The sequence below is a fragment of the Trachymyrmex septentrionalis genome, unplaced genomic scaffold (genome assembly GCF_001594115.1).
Source record: "Trachymyrmex septentrionalis isolate Tsep2-gDNA-1 unplaced genomic scaffold, Tsep1.0 scaffold37, whole genome shotgun sequence".
NCBI classification, from domain to species: Eukaryota; Metazoa; Arthropoda; class Insecta; order Hymenoptera; family Formicidae; genus Trachymyrmex; species Trachymyrmex septentrionalis.
In genome coordinates, this window is record NW_017305536.1 from 5,881,009 (window position 1) to 5,899,947 (window position 18,939).

The following is an 18,939-nucleotide window of genomic DNA, read 5'->3' on the forward strand; positions in this document are numbered from 1 at the left end:
CCTGACTCGCTCCGGACCTCGTGTATTAAAGGTCTGAATATCCTTCTTACACACACACACGCGCGCGCACACACACACACACACACACACACACACACACACACACATCGTGTCAAAATTAAATATGACTTTTTAATTCGTGGAAGGATTAACATTACCGATAATGATAATCAAGACATTAATATAACAAAAAATTTACTTATTTTTTGTGCTATATTTAATTTTTTGCGATACGACGATATAATACACAGTAATTTTAATAGAATGAGAATTATTCGCTACATCAATTTACACTCTCTGAATTTCATGCCGTTTTCAGCATGGCATATCTCTTAAAAATATCAAAAATGGAAACGTCTTCAAACATCTCGACAAGATACTTGCAGACACTCTAAATTTCTTACAGTAAAATCTCTCTCCAAGGAAGTGAAAATTTATAAACATCCTGGAAAAAAAGTGAAAATATTTCATTTCTTGGAAAAGAGTAACAATCTTGACTCTTTTTTCAAGAAGTTAAATATTTTTACTTTTTTTAAGGGTGGTTGCATTTTTAATCTCTTAGAGTAAGATTTCACTGCAAGAAATTTAGAGTGCACACATGTGCGTCCGATGTATACGCACGCACGTGTGCTGTGTAATCCAACGCTTGTTAATAAAGTGTTAAGTTAAGAGTGCCATTCCTTCTTTCGCAGCGATTGTATTATATCGCACATCTGTCATTAGCACTAGGTTACCGGTATTTCTATCGTTTTTTCCATTGCATCTCTTACTGCATTCTCCGGATCGGTCATGCACTCGTTTCTCGTCTTGTTTCCTTCGAGGAGGATGTCGACATACACAGACGAAGCTATAGGACGTATCGCGTCGTATCAAGCTCGATTTTCTCGATCTATAAAGAATCTCGTTTTATTTTCTGTTGAAAATCTCATAACCCCCGGATAACTCATGTGATAACACCGGGTCTAGTATCACCGATAAAAAAATTTTTTGGTATCAGGCCGATCCTTGTGTGACGCATGCGGAAATTCACGCGTTACGTATTTTGCGTTAGAACGCGTAATACGTTGCATTCAGGAGCGTTATTAAAAAATTATTTTAATATACTAAACCCGTCATTAACGTGCAATATTATAGAAATAAAATATCTCATCAGAAGAGATTATGCTTAAAAAAATATCTTCGCATACGAAAGCATTTACAATAATAAGGTTGTTGTTGGATAAATATTATAATCTTTCCAAGAAATTGACTTAATTGAAAAAAAAAATTCCTTGTCACAGTTTCGAATTTGTAAATGTCATTTCTTACTGCTGAACTGTACATAACAGTGTATTTTAAGCTGCATCTTCTTGGCAAGCGTGTCTTTGCACAGAAGAGTTGAGTCGAGTGCATTTTGTATCTACGCTTGAACAACCAAAATGCAATGTTTTACAGATCTCTGGTTGCTGTGGCTCTGCCTGTTCGTGAGTTTGATCTCCCCGAGTTTATCCGTTAACGTATCATGCTGTCCAGAGGGAACGATGTGGCAACGTACGTTCAATTGCTCCGACGGCACACGTATCCGTCTAAACTGTTCGGACATCTTCCCGATGGATCCTCAGCGGATCAAACATGACAACTTTACTGTTATCTATGAGGAGGGCACCGCTTGGTTACTATCAGACGACTATGAGAATGTCCCGCTTGACAGGTAGAATCTCCGCAATTCTGGCGTGAGTTTATTTACTGATTGCATTTATCTGTGAAGAACTAATTTATTATATACGGAAGAAGAAAAAGAAAGAAACACACACACACACACACACACACACACACACACACACACACACACACAAAACTGGATGTTGAGAAATGCGAGGAAAATCCTTGTATTCTGAAATTTTCTGAGCTTACGTAATATCTCGATGCTTTATTATGACAAGTTATTATTGCACAATAGTCCGACGCAGTGTTGTGTTCAAATTTTCTATAATGGATGGACAAGTGTCGTGCCTAGTCCACACTGCGATTTTTATTTAATGAATCTTTTTATTCATTAGATTCTGTACAGCCAAATCGATGCAGAATGGCGGCGAGATTGCCCTGGTGTGCTTCGATAATGAGCTGATGGATGATGGCGTGTCGAAGATGTGGAAGAACATGTTGACCTGTACCCTCAGCATCATTTCGGCGATCTTTCTAATCGCCACTCTGGCGATTTATATTATATTGCCGGAATTGCGAGAGCTGCAGGATAAGGTGATGATGGCCGCTGTCACAACTCTGGCGGTTAGCTACATTGTCCTCTCTATTCAACACTTACGACCGAATATGGACAATAATTATATCATCTGTGTTTCTCTCGGTATATATAATTATACATTTAATTAAATTGTGGTATAAAGAAATTTATTACAAACTTGGACATAAAAATATTTTAAAAAATTGCCTGATAAAAATAGTCTCTCATTCATCTTTTGCTTCAATTCTCATCCTTTTATTTTTTTTATTATTATCCAATCTATACATCTGTATTTTAGGGTTTATATTATATTTCGCCTTCATGTCTGCGTTCTTCTGGATGAACATCGTGGCCTTCAACATATGGCGATGCGTGTGGTAAGTGCTAAGCGAATAAATCATTCGAGAAACACCGTTATATGAAAAATTATAACAGTCGTCTCTAAAAAATAATAGATACTTTACAGTTCGTATATACCTTCAAAATTTAATGATCTGTACAGGTTTAAGAGCAAGATAAAGGAACAATCGCTCTTCTACGCTTATTGCGTGTGGGGATGGGGCGGTCCAACGTGTTTCCTGATCGCCGCACTGACGACGCACCATATACCCGGAAATCACTTGCGACCTGGTTTTAACGAATATTCTTGTTGGTTTCCCGGTAAGTTTCAAAGAAATATTCTATTTCTGATTATTTAAAATTCAGCAATATTCAGTGACTTTGTTGCTTCAACATTGTTGAAATAACCCTTGTTGATGTAACCCTTAAGTAGATGCATCAGAGCTACTTTTTCTTCTTTTGGAAGCTCCAGAGTCACTTCAATCACTGTGTAATTTTGCCAGTGCACCTTAGTAATTTAAACGTTGTTCGCCAGTTCTTCTAATGTAGGATGAAATATAATTATTTCGTGTCTATTACTACAGGCATTACAGAGACATGGGCGTACTTTTACGGGCCGGTCACTGTTTTGTTAACATTAAACATGCTCTATCTCGGAATGACCAGCTGGCGTTTGTGGCATCAATATCGCGAGTACACGGGAAGCAAGTTGCGAATCATGCGACTTAAGTGCTTGCTATATATCAAATTGGTGCTCATCATGGGTATTACCTGGATCTTTGAATTGTTATCATTCGCTTTCGGGCCAATGAATGACTTCTGGTAAGCAATCGTTAAAATATCCTGTCTCTGCATCAATGTCTATCAATTACTAGTAAAATCATCCATAAGCGTTTTTTTTTTTCGTTAGGATACAGATTTTTTTTTTCGTAACGGATCTGTTGAACGGTTTGCAAGGATTCATCATATTTTTGCTTCTCGTTGCGACGAGAAAAAGGGTGCGGAAATTATTGGCGAAGAAGCGACTGTGCGGTATCGCTTTCCCAAAATCCTGGGCCGCGTACGAAGACGAGGAGTGCGAAGCGGTACTTCAAGAGGAACTCGAGCTATCTCAACAAGGCTAAGGCACTCCCATCTTTTTTTTTTCAGAATCATAACGCGGATTAAAGAGAAATATTGTCTACAGAAAGACAAACCAATGATTTATTCGTAAATTATCTATAATCGGACGTAGATAACACGACTATTGTCGAATTTTTATTATAGAACTAATTTAATTCTATAAATAACTCATTTGTAGTTATATTTTATTTTCTGAATATTCTCATTAGACATGTGAATATTCACATAGTCTTAATTATGTTAATCCATTATTACTCGTGGTTCAGTTTATAACTGACAATATTACTGTATCTCTTGTTAACATACGTTATTATCATCTTTTACTTGTATAGCGCTAGTATAAAAGCGAGTATAAAAATCGATAGTAATATAAAAGCTAGTATAAAAATCGACATTTGTCTGAGGAGTTAGGTAATACAAATGTATGTTTTAAATGATTGTCGTGAAACGTGTTGTTTTCACAGCTAGTGTAATGGAATATATTATTATTAAACACTGTATAAGAATCTCCGTAAATGTTGGACCGAATTACTGTATATATGTGGAGCAAAACTCGTGGAAAGAATATAACGAAGGATAATTACTCATCGGTGTGTGTAATATCATTTCACGCTCGTGATTCAATTACAGTTTCTCGTTTAAATCACTCACGGACGTGACGACGAGTCATTCGTTGCCACATTCCTACGTTTTTCTACGAAAATGCGTAAATCCGACTCATTCATTCGTTGTTTCATCTCCACTATCAACTCATTATCAACCACAATCGTGAGTACTATGCATGACGTATCGCATGGATCTTCGGTAGATATCTCGCGTACGATGAAAACATTGCGCAAGTGAATCCAATCATAATTTTAACGAATCTCTAACAGTGGAACATTAAGACATAAGCTATCATAAGCTATCGAAGTAACCGTAAGCAATAATAAGTTGCGATGCAAAAATCACTTGTATTCCGAAGGCTACTGAACACTTTCACCGTACGTGGGCAAGACAATAAACCTCGCGTATATTAACATAACATGTGCGCATCAGTTCAGGATATCTTTTACTAAAAATCTGATCCACGCAGTGACATAAGTTTAGACAACAAGTTTGTTAAAATTGTAGCCGCACGTTAAATATATTGTAAACATACATCTGTACGCTTGTCCCACTTCCATTAATTCCGCGCGTCATTCATTTCGACATACGTTCATTAATTTAAATTGTATAGAGCGTGCCAGATTCAGAGGTTCTTTGCTTGTGGATTCTTTGACCAGTCCGAAGTTGATCCTTTAATAAACTAAAAATGTCAAGGATAACTTGTGGCATAAAAATGAATAAATTGCTTATTAATTTAATACGTGATATTATTACTCTGTTTCTGATTGCATTTCAAGATCGAAAATGATTTCGGTTGCAGAATTGGATATGTATATAAATTCATTTAGAATATTTAAGTATCACGATTTGCTTTGAACGTGGATTTATGTCTCTTAATTAATTAACAATTATTCATATTCTCTTAAATAATATCCATGTCATATCGATTAAAGAATCCATGAAAGGTGATTCGCAAACTCATATCCTGTGCAAGCTATGTATTGCATTCCACCAATAGAGCATTATAAATGTATCAAATAATGCCGCGTACAACAACCTGATTGCATTCGTGCGGTGTATTCTTATTGATACTAAAACAGATACCTAGTACCAACGACACAAACGAAATTTGTTAAGTAAATTAGATTATTCTGAGACAATCGATGTCATTGAATGCAACCATTCAACCAAGCAAGATACAATACAAAAATATTTTCATGAAATGTTTGTTAACGTGCAGAAGTTTCATATATTGTTTCTCAGTCTATAAATACACAACAGATATTGCTATTTAAACGCAATTCTTTCACGATAAAAATTTCTATCAAAGCTACGTAGAAAGAGAATTTTTATTCAACTTGACAATTCCTATTAAAGCTTTCATAATTTTCAGCTTTAAAAATAAGATAAATATTTTACTGGACTTTGAAATACTGATTCATGCGAAGAAAGATGCATTCGATATAGTTAGAATTTCGTATCTATGCTTTTTTTCTCTGTTTTTATAATTATATCAAAATGACTCAATAGTAAAGTAACGTGCCTGTGTAATTGAACGATCATTTGAACAAAGGTGAATTATAAAAAAAATTAGAGAGAAAAAGAAAAAGGAAAAAAAATCTATAGATAGACGTAGTTATTGTCTCTTCATGTAAGTGGCTCGTAAATAAATATACTATATATATCACTTGATATGTGAGTTTACAATGACTCGATTGTTCAACGAAATGAAAGAGAAGCGAGAGATGCGCCGTTGTTATATATAATTCATTGAAAGCGTAAATAGAGCATGTTAGCGCACACTGCGTGCGTCTTGAGAATGACCGTAAGAGAGTGAACTGACAAGAAGGGGAGAGGCCAGTATAAATTAGTACTGAAGCCCGCAGTCCGGAAGATCTTATTTATCTTTCTGAGAAGAATCATTATTGGTCTATCTATTTTTAGCATTGTTAAATCGACAAATCCCACAAGAAATTTCGTGAGAATCCTTTCTTTAAGTGTCAAATAAGAATAAGTGTTGATAATAGACAATAGCATTTAGATAATGGATACTCTTTTTATTTGTATTTCATTTATATTCCAGCATATTTAATTTTTATTCACATAATAATATAAACATCTCGCTAAGGAAACTGAAGACATTTTTTAATCTGAGTTCTAAGTATACATAGGTATACACATGTATGACATTTGACTGTGATACAATGTTTCCTCAGAATATATGAATATGTGACGTATTTTATATACCCCATTGCGATTTCATGTTGACGTTCAAAGAACAAGTAGCGAATCAATAATACAAAGATGGAACGAGAAGAAAACAGGAAAAGGATGGCGAAGAGTGCGATTGCGTATTTGCGAATTCATGCAAATACCACAAACTTATATACGTTAATACTTATGACAGTATTCGCGAGAAATACTCTTGTCATGCTTTGTATTTTGTCTAATTCACCTTGTGATAATTTTGACAGATAAGATTAAGAATGTATCGCGGAGAGAAATCCCTTTTATATCTACAATGCCAAAGGCTAAATGTGACAATTTCGATAAAAATTATCTCATAAGATAAGATCGTTTCAAGAAATATGTAAGTTTTGAGTAATTTTTCCGAGTAATCAATATTGCCTAATAAGACAAATATTAGCATGGTTAAAAAGACTTGTCCCTTTCTTAAACAGTTCTTACATTAATAAATAAAGTTCTTTTAATAAATCCGATAATTTAGTGTTATGTAATTTATTCATTGATATAGCTATCGATAATTCTTTGATATTTTCAACGGAGATTCAAATTACTAATATTGTTTCATTGATAGATAAATACACTTATAGGTACTTAACTTTACACATAAAAACTTTGCACACATAAAATAGTTACATATCGAATTACTTATATCAAATATCAAATGCCTTATATAAATCTAAAAAAAAGTATCTCATTTAGCACTTCTATACATTCAATAAATGTATCTCATAATAAATGTGAGAGTTCACTCAGAGAAAAACATACTTATAGGTGTGACCTTTATAGTTACTTTTTCTCTGAGTGTAGGATAGAATAGCCATATTAAATTTTTGGATGTATAAAACTCTTTATAATGAAAGCACATTAATTCCTCCATGATAAATCTGATAAAGAAAAAACAAATGACAAGAAAAAGTGTGTATCTACACAGACAGAAAGGACAAAATACTATAACGAATATTCCACAACATTATAAATTTGTTTAAAGATATTCAAGAGTTCAGAATGTATCATCAAAAGTGAAAACGGGGCGCACAAAGGCGCGTGTGAGCGCAGCGCTGACGCGCGCCGTTGTGTCTTTGGAGCAGCTGGAATGAAGGTAAACTCGCTTGTCGCCGTCGAGGGACGCAGAGGGGCCAGGGAAGTACGATGCAGCGAAGAACGGGAATGTCATGGCGGCGGACGCTGGCAGGGGTAGCTAGGTAAGTAACCAACCGCGGGACGAGAGGCACTGGCGGTAAGGCCAGGTATGGCGAAGCAAGCACGATACGCGTCACGATGAGCTGAGTGAATCACGGATGAACGCTTCATGAAACGATCGATCGGCTACACGGACGCGGCAGTAACTCTACTTTTCTTTTGACGACGAAGAAGCGAAAGAACGTGCGTGTCCGCGAATGCAAACTTAAGGAAAAGATCCGTGCGTGTTTCGGCGTGATGTATCCAAGGATCGTGTTGCTGCTCGTCGTTGCTTGGGAGACGAGGAACGTGCTCGCCGACGCCGAGACGCGACTCGCCAGCGCCGATACGACAGTGAGAATCGGCAAATGTTGCGAGCACCAGGAGTTGTTGGTGGACGACCGGTGTACACCATTATCGGAGACCAATGAGACCAACTGGGTACCGGAGTTCGTGAAGGAGCGAGACGCAGCGGCAAGAACGGGATACGTTCCTCCTGAGCCCAGGTACGAGTTGAAGATTGGACGACCCAGATGCGACTCCGACGAGCATCAGTGGCACGTGTACTACTATCCATCCGGGCCAGATCGACTGTTGATCCTGCCGACCGGTGTGTTGCGCCATTATATCGTTGATCTGGCAAAAGGCATGGATGAGAATCGCGGCGTCTACGGCGTCGCGATGTTGAATGTCGATGACGATTATGATGACGACAAGGAACGCGCGACCATACACTACGACTATCCGTTCGGGCATTACTGTGCCGACAAAGTTGTGCTCAGCGGAGATCGGATGGTGGCGACGTACGCTATGCTTTGCGTGCCGGATGTTGCTGTACGCTGGACCGATACCAACTACCTGATGAAGCATGCCATCAATCCTGCCTTCCACGCCGTGTCAATGGCCTGCTATCTGGTCGTCGCGGTGGTCTACTTCGTGCTGCCACAGCTGCGCGACCTCGTAGGAAACATCATCACCAGCATGGCTCTCTGCCTCATGATCAACCAGTGCGCTTCTACTGTCAGGATATTCACGGAGTTCGGCAATCACGTCAGCTTCTTGGTCGCCGGTACGTGAATCGCTTATGATTGCTTTCGCTTAACGAAGTTTCGAGAACAACAAATCATTTTCTTCGTGTGGTTGAGTCACACGCAACTCTGCGATACGCGTGGCTTCTCGAAAAATCCTTTTGAAGCGGGGAGATGCAAATGATTCTCGGTAATGTTTTCCTGTGACGAAACCGGTGTGTCGATGTCTAATTATCTCTGACGTATTTAATGACGCTCAATTAAATTCTCTGACGAAATTGCGTTCTGTAGAAAGAAAAATCTAGATAATTCAAATTTATCACAAAAATAATTATCACGCTTCAGAATGCAGCAATGCAGTAATTGATGCACTGTTGCTGCATCGTACACTCAGCAAAGTTGACACATTGACTTGATATAAATCATTTTATAAAATTACCGTGTCTTATCTTCTCTTGCATGCCGAGGCAATGAAATTTGGCAATCATATCCTTTTCATCTCAAGTGCAGTTCCATCTGCGAGACACGCGAAGCCGAGCTAACGCGACTCGAATGAATCATATTTTAGCGCGTGACGGAAGGACCAATTAATAAATGCGACCGCTCGAAACGATCTTCTGCTGCGAAAGCAAATTACAGGACAAATTTCCAGGTCGGATGTGTGCCAGGAAATACAATACTGAAATAATCTTTTTTTTTTTTTCAGACACGATCATGTACGTTTTCCTGATGGCCGCTTTCTTCTGGCTCGGCGCCTTGGGCTACTACGTATGGAATACGTTCAGGTCGCGCAACGTTTTCCTGCGGGTAACCGACGGTAGGAAATACTGCTACTACTCGTCCTGGGTTTGGGGTTTGACGGCCTGTTTAGCTGCCACGGCGATCTTCGCGCACTTCACCCTTGAGACGAACAAGCCCATTGTAGGCGGCACGACTTATCCCGCCCAGGAGACTGTAGGCTGGCTCGGACTCTCCGTGATATTCATGTGCATCGCATTCACCATCGTGATTGATCTGTGCCTGATACTGACGACTGCAAATAGGATCAAGCGGATGAGCACGTACGGCCGTATTCATCACAAAATGAAGTACAGTTTCCGGATGTTTGTTTTTCTCTACGCAATCATGAGCGCCGGCTGGTTTTCGCTACTACTCTCGCAGTTCAAGTATGACGCTCTGATATATTGCCATATCGTCATGAATCTGCTGCAGGCACTGCTCGTTCTCTACGTGTGTGTGTTCGGCCAGCGAAGAGTCACGTTCCTACTCGGAAAAACATGCAACTGCTGCGACTCCGGTGACAACACCGAAGGCTTCGACTGGGGCGAAGAGATGACAGCTATCAATGCGGGTTATTAAAGCGCTTTACGAACAATTACTCGTGTTACGAGCGTGATCTGTATTCGAGTCGTGATAGAGTGATGACGATAGCGCGTTTAAATCACGATTAGTAAACCGCACATCGCTCGCAGAATAAAGAGGAATGCATATAACATGTTTGAAGCGTGAGAAGCATTCCATACAGTCGTTAAAGTACAAGTATACTCGAAGATACTGAGAATATACTCTTTATGCTTTTTTATATTGTACGATCATAATTTCAGTCATAGCTCATAAACGTATATCTTTCACGCGCCAATTTTACCAGACATATACATATACTATAGATATATGCGCATACATATTCAAACCAAAAGATATTCTTTAGAAAATATGAAAAATGCGTAGATATATCTCTAATTCAGAAGGAAACAGTATTATGCGCGTACCAGCGTTACTTTAGAAAAGTAAACATGAAACGTGCAAGAAAAAATATATTAAGATACATATATGTCGGAGACAATATCGGACAATGCAGCAATATATTGTAAATAATGATGCAATAATCAAATTAATGTGCAAATTGAATATGAGAAAAGTCAAGAAAGTCGACGAGGTATTAAAAAATTTTATAAAATTAAAAAATTTATAGCATCATCATATAAAAAATATATGATGTGTTTTGATTATTGAGCTCGAGCCGAACAACTGACGGCACTGATAAAATTGCGTACTTTCGTATTTCATGTTTGGTGATTATGCGTGCCTTAAAACGAAATTAATCTCTTGCCTTATAAAAATGTACGCTTATCGAAACATTTTTATCACTTCACAATTTTAACACGTCTAGTATCTTGCATTTATCCATGTTCATAGCGTATCATGTTGCCACAAGTGTACTGATTTAGATTTTAATCTAAGTATAAAATCAATTATATTATGCAATATCGCTAATTTACGGACAAGTTTGCCAGCGGACGTATTGCACAGTATAATTAAAATATGTGTCACCGAGTCTCAAATGATCTTATACTTTTAATGGTATTTGTGTTTAATATTTATATCTATATAGTAAATCGATTTTTTGTACGAGAGAGATATTAAATTCGCTAAATGAATATTCGAATCAATATCGTAAATTAAATTATTTAACCTGCCCTATTTATGTATTTTACAATAATGAACATATTTAGCAAACATTTTGCGACAACTTACCTGTCCGAACAAACTTCCCTCTGGACGATGCAGCAGATTAGATAATTGGCAACGCACCACCAGATGATTGTCATCCATGACAGTATTGAAGAAACGTCTGGTAGGAAGTAAAGCTTCGAGATCGATGACCAGTTCCAAAAATCTCTCGCAATAACGCACTTTGTCCGGAAGTACAGATCCTATTAAAACCATATAATTAAAGTTGTTTAATTGAAGATAAATTTCAAATTCTTAATTTTATTGCTAACAAGATTTAGTAAATAGACTCTACACTAACATATAAAAAAAGTGATCTCAATCAAATTAGTTGAAACTGTGATATGTTTTGTAGCTTATGAGATATTGATTACTTCTACAGATATTTGCTATAGCATCATTGAAAGTTATAATGTTGGGTCTAATTATACTGAAAAGCACCTTATTTATATTACAATTTGTTTTGTCATTATACAAGCATCAGTTAAGTTAAATACATATTTAATCATATTGGTTTCCATTACTAATTATAAATAGATTTTTCTCAGCGTGTACAAGAAAAAGAAGGATAAAATGTATATATTTGTCGATACGTGAATATCTGTATCGATAGCTATTTAATGTCTGACATTATTATATTTGGATATATATAAATATATGCCTAAACACAAGTGCCTATACAATTAAAAAAAACAAATTATACCATAGATAAAGAATGGTTATACAATTAAAAAAACAAATTGTAGATAAAAATACTTTTCAGTCTAATTAAATTCAAAATGGTATTTTTCAATTTTAGTGCCACAGAACAATGTAATTACTTTTATGATTTTGTTTATAGATTTTTTATCAGGATCTCATAAACTACAAAATATCCATAAAAATGATTTCAGCCAATTTGAAATCACTTTCCATTCTGATCCTTTTTGGCTTTATTTAAAAAATCGAAAAATATATTTTTCTAAAAAAATATATGTAAAATTTAATTGAATAATATGTAGAAAGATACTCATAAATACCTTCTGCAGGAATCGTTTCCAATATCGTCATAAATTTTATCATAAGTTTGTGCAAGAATTTACGTTCCCATTCAAGTTTTTCTTTATGTTCGAGATTATCTTTTTTCCTTATAATTTTCCAATACTTCCTCCATTTCGGATACTTTCTAAATTCAAGTTCTCGTCTGCCTTGCTGCAAGGAGATCCACATGGATAGTGACACCAGCCTTTTGGCTTCTTCTCGAACCAAAGATACTTCCATAGAGTTGAAGCAATGATTCAAGAACACTATCAACGCCGTTTGTTCCTTCAGATTGAAGTCCATTATACTTTCTTCCAAGCACGCTTCAAGAACATTTTGAAAAAATCCAGCAAACTCTGCTGGATTCTTCTCGAATGCCTCCCACACTTGCACTCGCTCCCTAAATTTTTCATTCACCATGACGACAATGGACATGGTGTGCTCCCGTGTGGCACTCTCCGCCTTGTAATTTGACCAGAGAAAATTCTCCAAGTACTGGCTGAACTCTAGCATCATGATCCTCCGGACAGAGAATTTGGACGCACATATTTCCTGCACGTAAATGTCATCCACTACTTGCGAGTTGAACGCCAGATGCGTGTTTGTGGTGTGTGGTGCCCAGTATTTATTCGCAAGCTGTAAAACAAGAATCACATAAGTTTCCATTTTAGTAACAAAAATTAACATAATGATAATTCTATTTTTGGACTTTCTATTTAGTGACACAAGTCAATGTAAATGTCATCCTATCTTTGTTTCTCATTGAATGTCAAGAAAGATAAAATGATGTTTATAACGATTTGAACCATTAAATGGAAAGCATCCTCTATTTATTTTGGCAATCAGTGAGTAATAAAAAGTGCTTTCCAACGTGATATACAAATGACTAAATGGAAAGCATCCAATGTAATTACACAAAGAGATTCCAAATCTATAAAATAATAGCAAGAATTGCTAGAAAATTTGTCTGACCACAAAATTTGGAGTATAACATCTTAAAACATAAAAACAACAGCAACAATTAATGAAAAATTTGCCTGATCACAAAATTGGGGGATCACATCTTCAACAATTTGTAGTAAACATCAGCGAGACGATCATCAAGAATAAATACCTGGGTGATCCTGTCCGCGTTGATCTGCTCTACTGTAGGAGCAGGATTGTTGCTTTTGATAGGCGGTGCGTTCTCCATCGTATCCGTCAGCTGCAAACTGAATGTCACAAGTTAACCTAACCTAACTTTCTCCATTCGCCGGTGCGTGCAACGAACTAGCAGCAGATAAATATCGCGCGACGTCGCAAGTGTATTCTGTGGAATACGCAGAACAATTCTCGTCAAATTCTTCCAATTTAACGTCGTTTTGAACAAGCCGTGTCTAATCGCTCGCAGTTCAAGGATACACGCCGAATACTCACAGTTTAACCATGCAGTTACGTACAGTAATACAATTCACAAATCACAACTTCACATCTCTTCACGCTCGCAACTTCTTGCATGAGAAATAACGAAAAACTACGAAAAAAAAACCGGGAGGAGTACAAGAATACTTCGACAAAAAGCGACCTAAATCGAAAGGAATATTCAAATAATTAAATATGAAAAAATATTAAAATATTAAAATTTAAATATTTAAATACGTAAACCAACTTTTTGTCGTTGAAAGAAGCGAATCCAAAAAAGCGACTGCGTGCTGGCGCGAGATTCAAAATAAAAATTCCGTTCACATTAATTAATAAAAGAGAACATTCATATGATATTCTTAAAATAAGAAAATTATCCGGCTTCTTCTTAAACATGAGATGTAACATAACGTTAGCGCAAGGAGGCAACGCAGCAGATCTAATGAAATTATTAAATACTCTAAATTAAAATATTCTGAAATTGTTAAATATTCAAGAATATTATTAATATATTTTTTACTTCATTTCAAGGTACACAATCGACCCTAAAAATACATATGTGCGGCGTGCCTACACGATTCGGATTTGGCGCGACTCCCGTCACTCGGTCACGTGACTGACTTTAGTTCGCCCGAGTCTGATCCTCCGTGGAAGGCGACGCCGACAACTCCAACCTTTCCGGGAAGGGGAGTTTGGACTCCTGCCTTGAACCGCCCGACCGTGATAGAACGAGCTCTCCCGATGGTGTAGCGCGGACTGATTCGGATTCACGGTGCGACGCGTTTTAAAGTGACATTTCGCGGCACGTCGCCGTGAGGGATGCGCGTACGCGGAATCAACGAATCGTCGCCGCGCTCTCTGGAAACGAGAGGACTTCCCCGCCCCTCGTCTCGTGTCATCCGCCGTCGGTGACTCGCATTTGGAAGGAGAGTATCGTCCTCGGTATCGTCGACATGGCCGTCGTCGAGGAGTTCGATTACCTGTGCCGCCTGTGCGCGACCAAGACTGGAATCTTGATGGGCCTGCCGATATTCGAGGCCGGCGATCAGATGCGCAACATCGATAAGAAGATAGCGGCCTGTCTACCGGTTCAGGTAAGGATGCAGCGCAATGAGCGGACGCAGCATCATGCTGCGGCGAATTAATTTTCTATTCTAGTTTTTTAAATGCCTAGACTTTGGATCGAAACGAACGAATCTCTGCGTTCGTTTACCGACCGTTCCCTTCCCGGATTGGAGATGTATGCTTTTTTTCGTATTCGATTAATGTTGCAAAGCGTTAAATAATTTTAATAGATGTCTTACCTTTAAATTATATAGCTATATTTTATACAAAAGAATAACTAATTAGAATTAATGAATGTTATATGAGTGTCTTGTAAAAGTATATGTATTTAAATTCTACTAGCTTATATTTTTATTATTATGCTATTTTATTATAATTAAATAGCATATAATTTATTTTATATTTTTATTCCGAGAGCAAAATAGAATCCTAATGTTTACACTGTAGAAGATTGGATAAATAATGCTTGTTAGAATTATATATTGTATTATAATTTTGCAAATTTCAGGTGTCATTGACAGATCAACTGCCCAAAGTGGTCTGTGAAGAATGCGCATTTAAACTGGACCAGTTGTTCGATTTCCGTGAGAAATGTCTACACACGGAAGGAATGTTTATGGAAATGTTGAAGGAGATTGGCAAAGAGGAGATTGTGCATCTATCCGAGCACGATTTGGCAAGCGTGAATAATATGGGCACAATTCAGAGAAACCTGACTAGCATACAGATTAATAATGAAAATGTACAAAGCCATTCGGCTGTAGCTCACGAAACTACAGAATCCACCATACACACGATGCAGGTAATGGACGAAATGGATCTGGCTGGTGGCGAACAAGTGGTCACACAGGAAGAAATGGGTCAACAAGATACAGATATACAAGGTATTGACTGCTTAGATGGTGATACCGTGAGAATGGTTGATGAACATATACGAGAGGTAATTAACCAATTTCTATCTATTTTGTAAACCAAATAAGTTATTTATGATCATTATTTTGTGTATAATGTATGACTATGTAAATCTAGTACAAGTGAGATAGTTTATTTGTATAATTTATCCGATTAAAAATAAATGTTACATGGCGTTAGATAATTTTGATTGATGCCTTAAATTTAAATTAATAATATTAGCTATACAAAAGAATAATTAATTAGAATTAATGTTATATGAACATCTTTTCCAACAATGTATGTATTAAAATTTTGCTAATTTATATTTTTATTATTGTGCTATTTTATTATATAATTAAATAATATGAAATTTTATTTAATATTTTTCCGAAAGCAAAATAGAATACTAATAATTATGCTGCAGAATAATTTAAGATATTGTTCTATTTTTTTAATTCGAATTTTAATTTATGATCTGTGAATCATTTTGTAGGTTTCAAACCATCAAATTGCAATGCACTTGGATAATGATATTGCTGTAGTGGGAAACCTGGGTGGCCACTTGAGTCAATTAGGGATAAATTATGTTACCTCTATTAATCCTGAAGATCAGAGCCAAGAGCAAATAGTACATTACTGTGAAAATGTAAAATACGAGGCAGATCCAATAAAACAGGAATACCACAGATTGCAAGATAGATTAACCACGGAAGAACCACAGCACATACTCAAAAATAATGTTAGTATCTTGAATAATGGACAAAATATATAAGAAAAAATTAATTACTATTTAGAATCACAAGCAAATAAAATAATCATAAAAATAAAAAAGGAGAGTTTCACTTTAATTAGGTTGGAAAAATCGACTTTTTTTTGCATTTTCTTAAAATTTACATTTCAAGAATATTTAGTTCAAATTTTTATTTTATTTTTTTTGGCTCAAATAAAATAAAGACAAGATGCCTACTAATTGAAAATAATTTGCCGGCAGCGGAACATATTTCGTATTAACAACGTAGTAAATAATTAATTTTAATAAAAAAAACATAAGTAAAAAACTTTTTAATATCATCCAATTTTTGGCCCAATTTAGGCGAAACCTTCCTTAATATAATTGTGTAATATGATTTTATTTTATTTATATCTATTTCAATTTATAATTCAGGTACCAGTAGATAATTTCGTCTCTCCTCAAGCTGAAACGGAAAGTGAAATAGAAGAATCTTGTATAAACGAAAATGGAACTCACGAACATGTGGACTCCATGAACCTACCATCTACGAGTCAGATAAACGGCGTACATTGTGAAATAATGGTTAAATACACGAAGAGGACGAAACACGCATTATTAGAGTCTACGCTTAGCAATCCTACCATAGATGAGACCGGTTCTAATTGGTACATGTGCCCATTCTGCAACGAAGCAGCTTTGGAAACGACCAATCTAGCCGCACATTTCGAACAGCATTTCTGCTGCTGCCCCTGCGGTCTATATTTTACTAGTGTCGAGGGATTAAATCTACATAAGGAGCAATGCGATGTATATAAAACTGATGAAGTAGTCAATAAGGAGGAGAAGGATGTACAGTTAAATGCAGTGGCGTTGCAAGAGAGCAATGACAATCAAGAAGGGCAGAAGAAACAGACGACGGTAAGACGGAAGTGGACGGCGAAGGTGTGTACGGAATGCGGCAAGCAGTACAAGTCGAATTACAAACTACAGGAACATATGCGCAAGCACACAGGCGAGAAACCGTTTCAATGTACGACGTGCGAGAAGGCGTTTCGCAGCAAGATCGGCCTCGCGCAGCACACGGCCACACACACAGGCCAATTTGACTACAACTGCTCCACGTGCGGCAAAGGATTCCAATGCAAGAGCTATCTCATTGTACACCAAAGAGTACACTCAGACCTGAAACCGTACTCGTGTACGAAATGCAGTCAGAATTTCAAGACGAAGCAGTCGCTGCTGGATCACGAGAATCGTCACCTCGGCGTGAAGCCATTCATGTGCGAGATCTGCGGTCGCGGTTTCATCACTAAGGGCCTCTGCAAGAGTCATCAGAAGATACACTCCGGCACCGACAATCGCCAATATCCATGTGCGGTGTGCAACAAGATGTTCGTCAGCAAGAGTTACCTGAACACGCACTTGCGCATTCATACGGGCGAGAAGCCGTATCTTTGCGAGGTCTGCGGCAAGGGATTCCTCACGCGGGTTGATCTAAGGATTCACTCGACCATGCATACCGGCGAAAAGAGCTTCAAATGCGAGATATGCGGGAAGGTGTTCGCTCGACGCGCCGCACTACGTTGCCATCGACGGTCGCACACGGGCGAGCGTCCTTATAAGTGCGACGTCTGCGGCAAAACATTCACGCAATTCAGTCCGATGGCAATCCACAAACGTTTACACACCGGTGAGCGACCATACGAATGCGACGAATGCGGCAAGGCTTTCGTGTCTAGGTCGACTATGATGTCTCACAGAAAAAAGCATCACATTACGAACGTTATACAAAAGGATACGACTGTGCATAATGAAAATGCCGAAGTCAAGCTTATTCTCTCGTCCGACATCATAGTCAGAGATACAGATAATGGGATTCACATCACTGCAGATTGAAGTCATGAAGGAAAATGACGTACGAATTCTGCGTTCATTCTAGGGCGCAGTTTGGGTGCTAAAAAATTTTCATTGGCATTTTTTTGTTAGATAAGAACTGCTTTCATCACCATAGTGTATTCTGTCAGTGTACATTTTCAAAAAAAAAACTTTATATAAAGATATTTTTACAAGCAACGCATACTTCTTGTGAATGAAGTATATGAAGATTGAAAGCTATATTGGATTAGAGCGACGCAAAATGATTTTATATATTCTATAATGATCATAATAATCTTAATCATCACTTAACTTTTTTCTTCGTAACATCATACTGTAATTACAGATGTAAATATAAAATTTTTTATATTAATGTCTACATTGCTTTCCGAAACATTAAAAATAATATTTATTAACGAACAAATAAACTGATTATGAAACTCTAGGAAGATTAGTACGAACAAACAAACGCGCGTTGTTTTAATTTTGCAAAAATTATAGCAAGTTTATTACATTTAATATAGTAATATTTAAGCTTATATTAAAAAATATATTTCACTTTTTTCGAAAGATAAATATAAGATTTTAATGACTTATCTTATTAATAATAATGAAAAGATAACTTGTTTTATTATCCATTTTTGTAATTTACGATATATAAATGGATTTAATATATATAATAAATTCGTTTAAGTTTTATATATATGTATATATAT

At 36.9% G+C, this 18,939-nt stretch overlaps 4 protein-coding genes across 6 annotated transcripts in view; 3 read left to right on the forward strand and 1 right to left on the reverse strand.

The window, feature by feature from the left end:
* Window positions 1-3,823, forward strand: part of LOC108750634 (G-protein coupled receptor Mth2-like) — a 6,902-nt gene extending 3,079 nt beyond the window's left edge. The window contains exons 2-7 of the mRNA XM_018490202.1: window positions 1,435-1,690; window positions 2,040-2,344; window positions 2,520-2,598; window positions 2,724-2,881; window positions 3,145-3,382; window positions 3,471-3,823. Of these exons, the coding sequence (XP_018345704.1) occupies window positions 1,435-1,690; window positions 2,040-2,344; window positions 2,520-2,598; window positions 2,724-2,881; window positions 3,145-3,382; window positions 3,471-3,684 (1,250 nt within the window). The 3' untranslated portion in view covers window positions 3,685-3,823. The remainder of the gene's footprint in view (window positions 1-1,434; window positions 1,691-2,039; window positions 2,345-2,519; window positions 2,599-2,723; window positions 2,882-3,144; window positions 3,383-3,470) is intronic.
* LOC108750631 (intron-binding protein aquarius) overlaps window positions 1-14,290 on the reverse strand; it is a 24,883-nt gene extending 10,593 nt beyond the window's left edge. The window contains exons 1-4 of one of the 3 annotated variants that reach the window (XM_018490199.1): window positions 14,233-14,290; window positions 13,370-13,466; window positions 12,255-12,891; window positions 11,260-11,438 (exon numbers count right to left, since the gene is read on the reverse strand). In XM_018490199.1, coding sequence (XP_018345701.1) covers window positions 11,260-11,438; window positions 12,255-12,891; window positions 13,370-13,447 — 894 coding nt within the window. In that variant the 5' untranslated portion in view covers window positions 13,448-13,466; window positions 14,233-14,290. Of the gene's footprint in view, window positions 1-11,259; window positions 11,439-12,254; window positions 12,892-13,369; window positions 13,812-14,232 lie in introns of those variants that run through there. The other 2 variants (XM_018490198.1, XM_018490197.1) reach the window with 2 other exon arrangements.
* On the forward strand, window positions 7,517-11,135 carry LOC108750633 (probable G-protein coupled receptor Mth-like 5). The gene is made up of 2 exons (XM_018490201.1): window positions 7,517-8,765; window positions 9,431-11,135. The coding sequence occupies exons 1-2, from the start codon at window positions 7,955-7,957 to the stop codon at window positions 10,081-10,083; spliced, it is 1,464 nt and encodes a 487-aa protein (XP_018345703.1). The 5' UTR covers window positions 7,517-7,954; the 3' UTR covers window positions 10,084-11,135.
* Window positions 14,291-14,308: 18 nt separating the features above from the next.
* LOC108750632 (zinc finger protein 665-like) lies at window positions 14,309-18,631 on the forward strand. Its single transcript, XM_018490200.1, has 4 exons — window positions 14,309-14,750; window positions 15,230-15,661; window positions 16,109-16,354; window positions 16,781-18,631. Exons 1-4 carry the CDS (start codon window positions 14,610-14,612, stop codon window positions 18,242-18,244), a joined length of 2,283 nt encoding a protein of 760 aa, XP_018345702.1. The 5' UTR covers window positions 14,309-14,609; the 3' UTR covers window positions 18,245-18,631.
* Window positions 18,632-18,939: the final 308 nt, after the last annotated feature.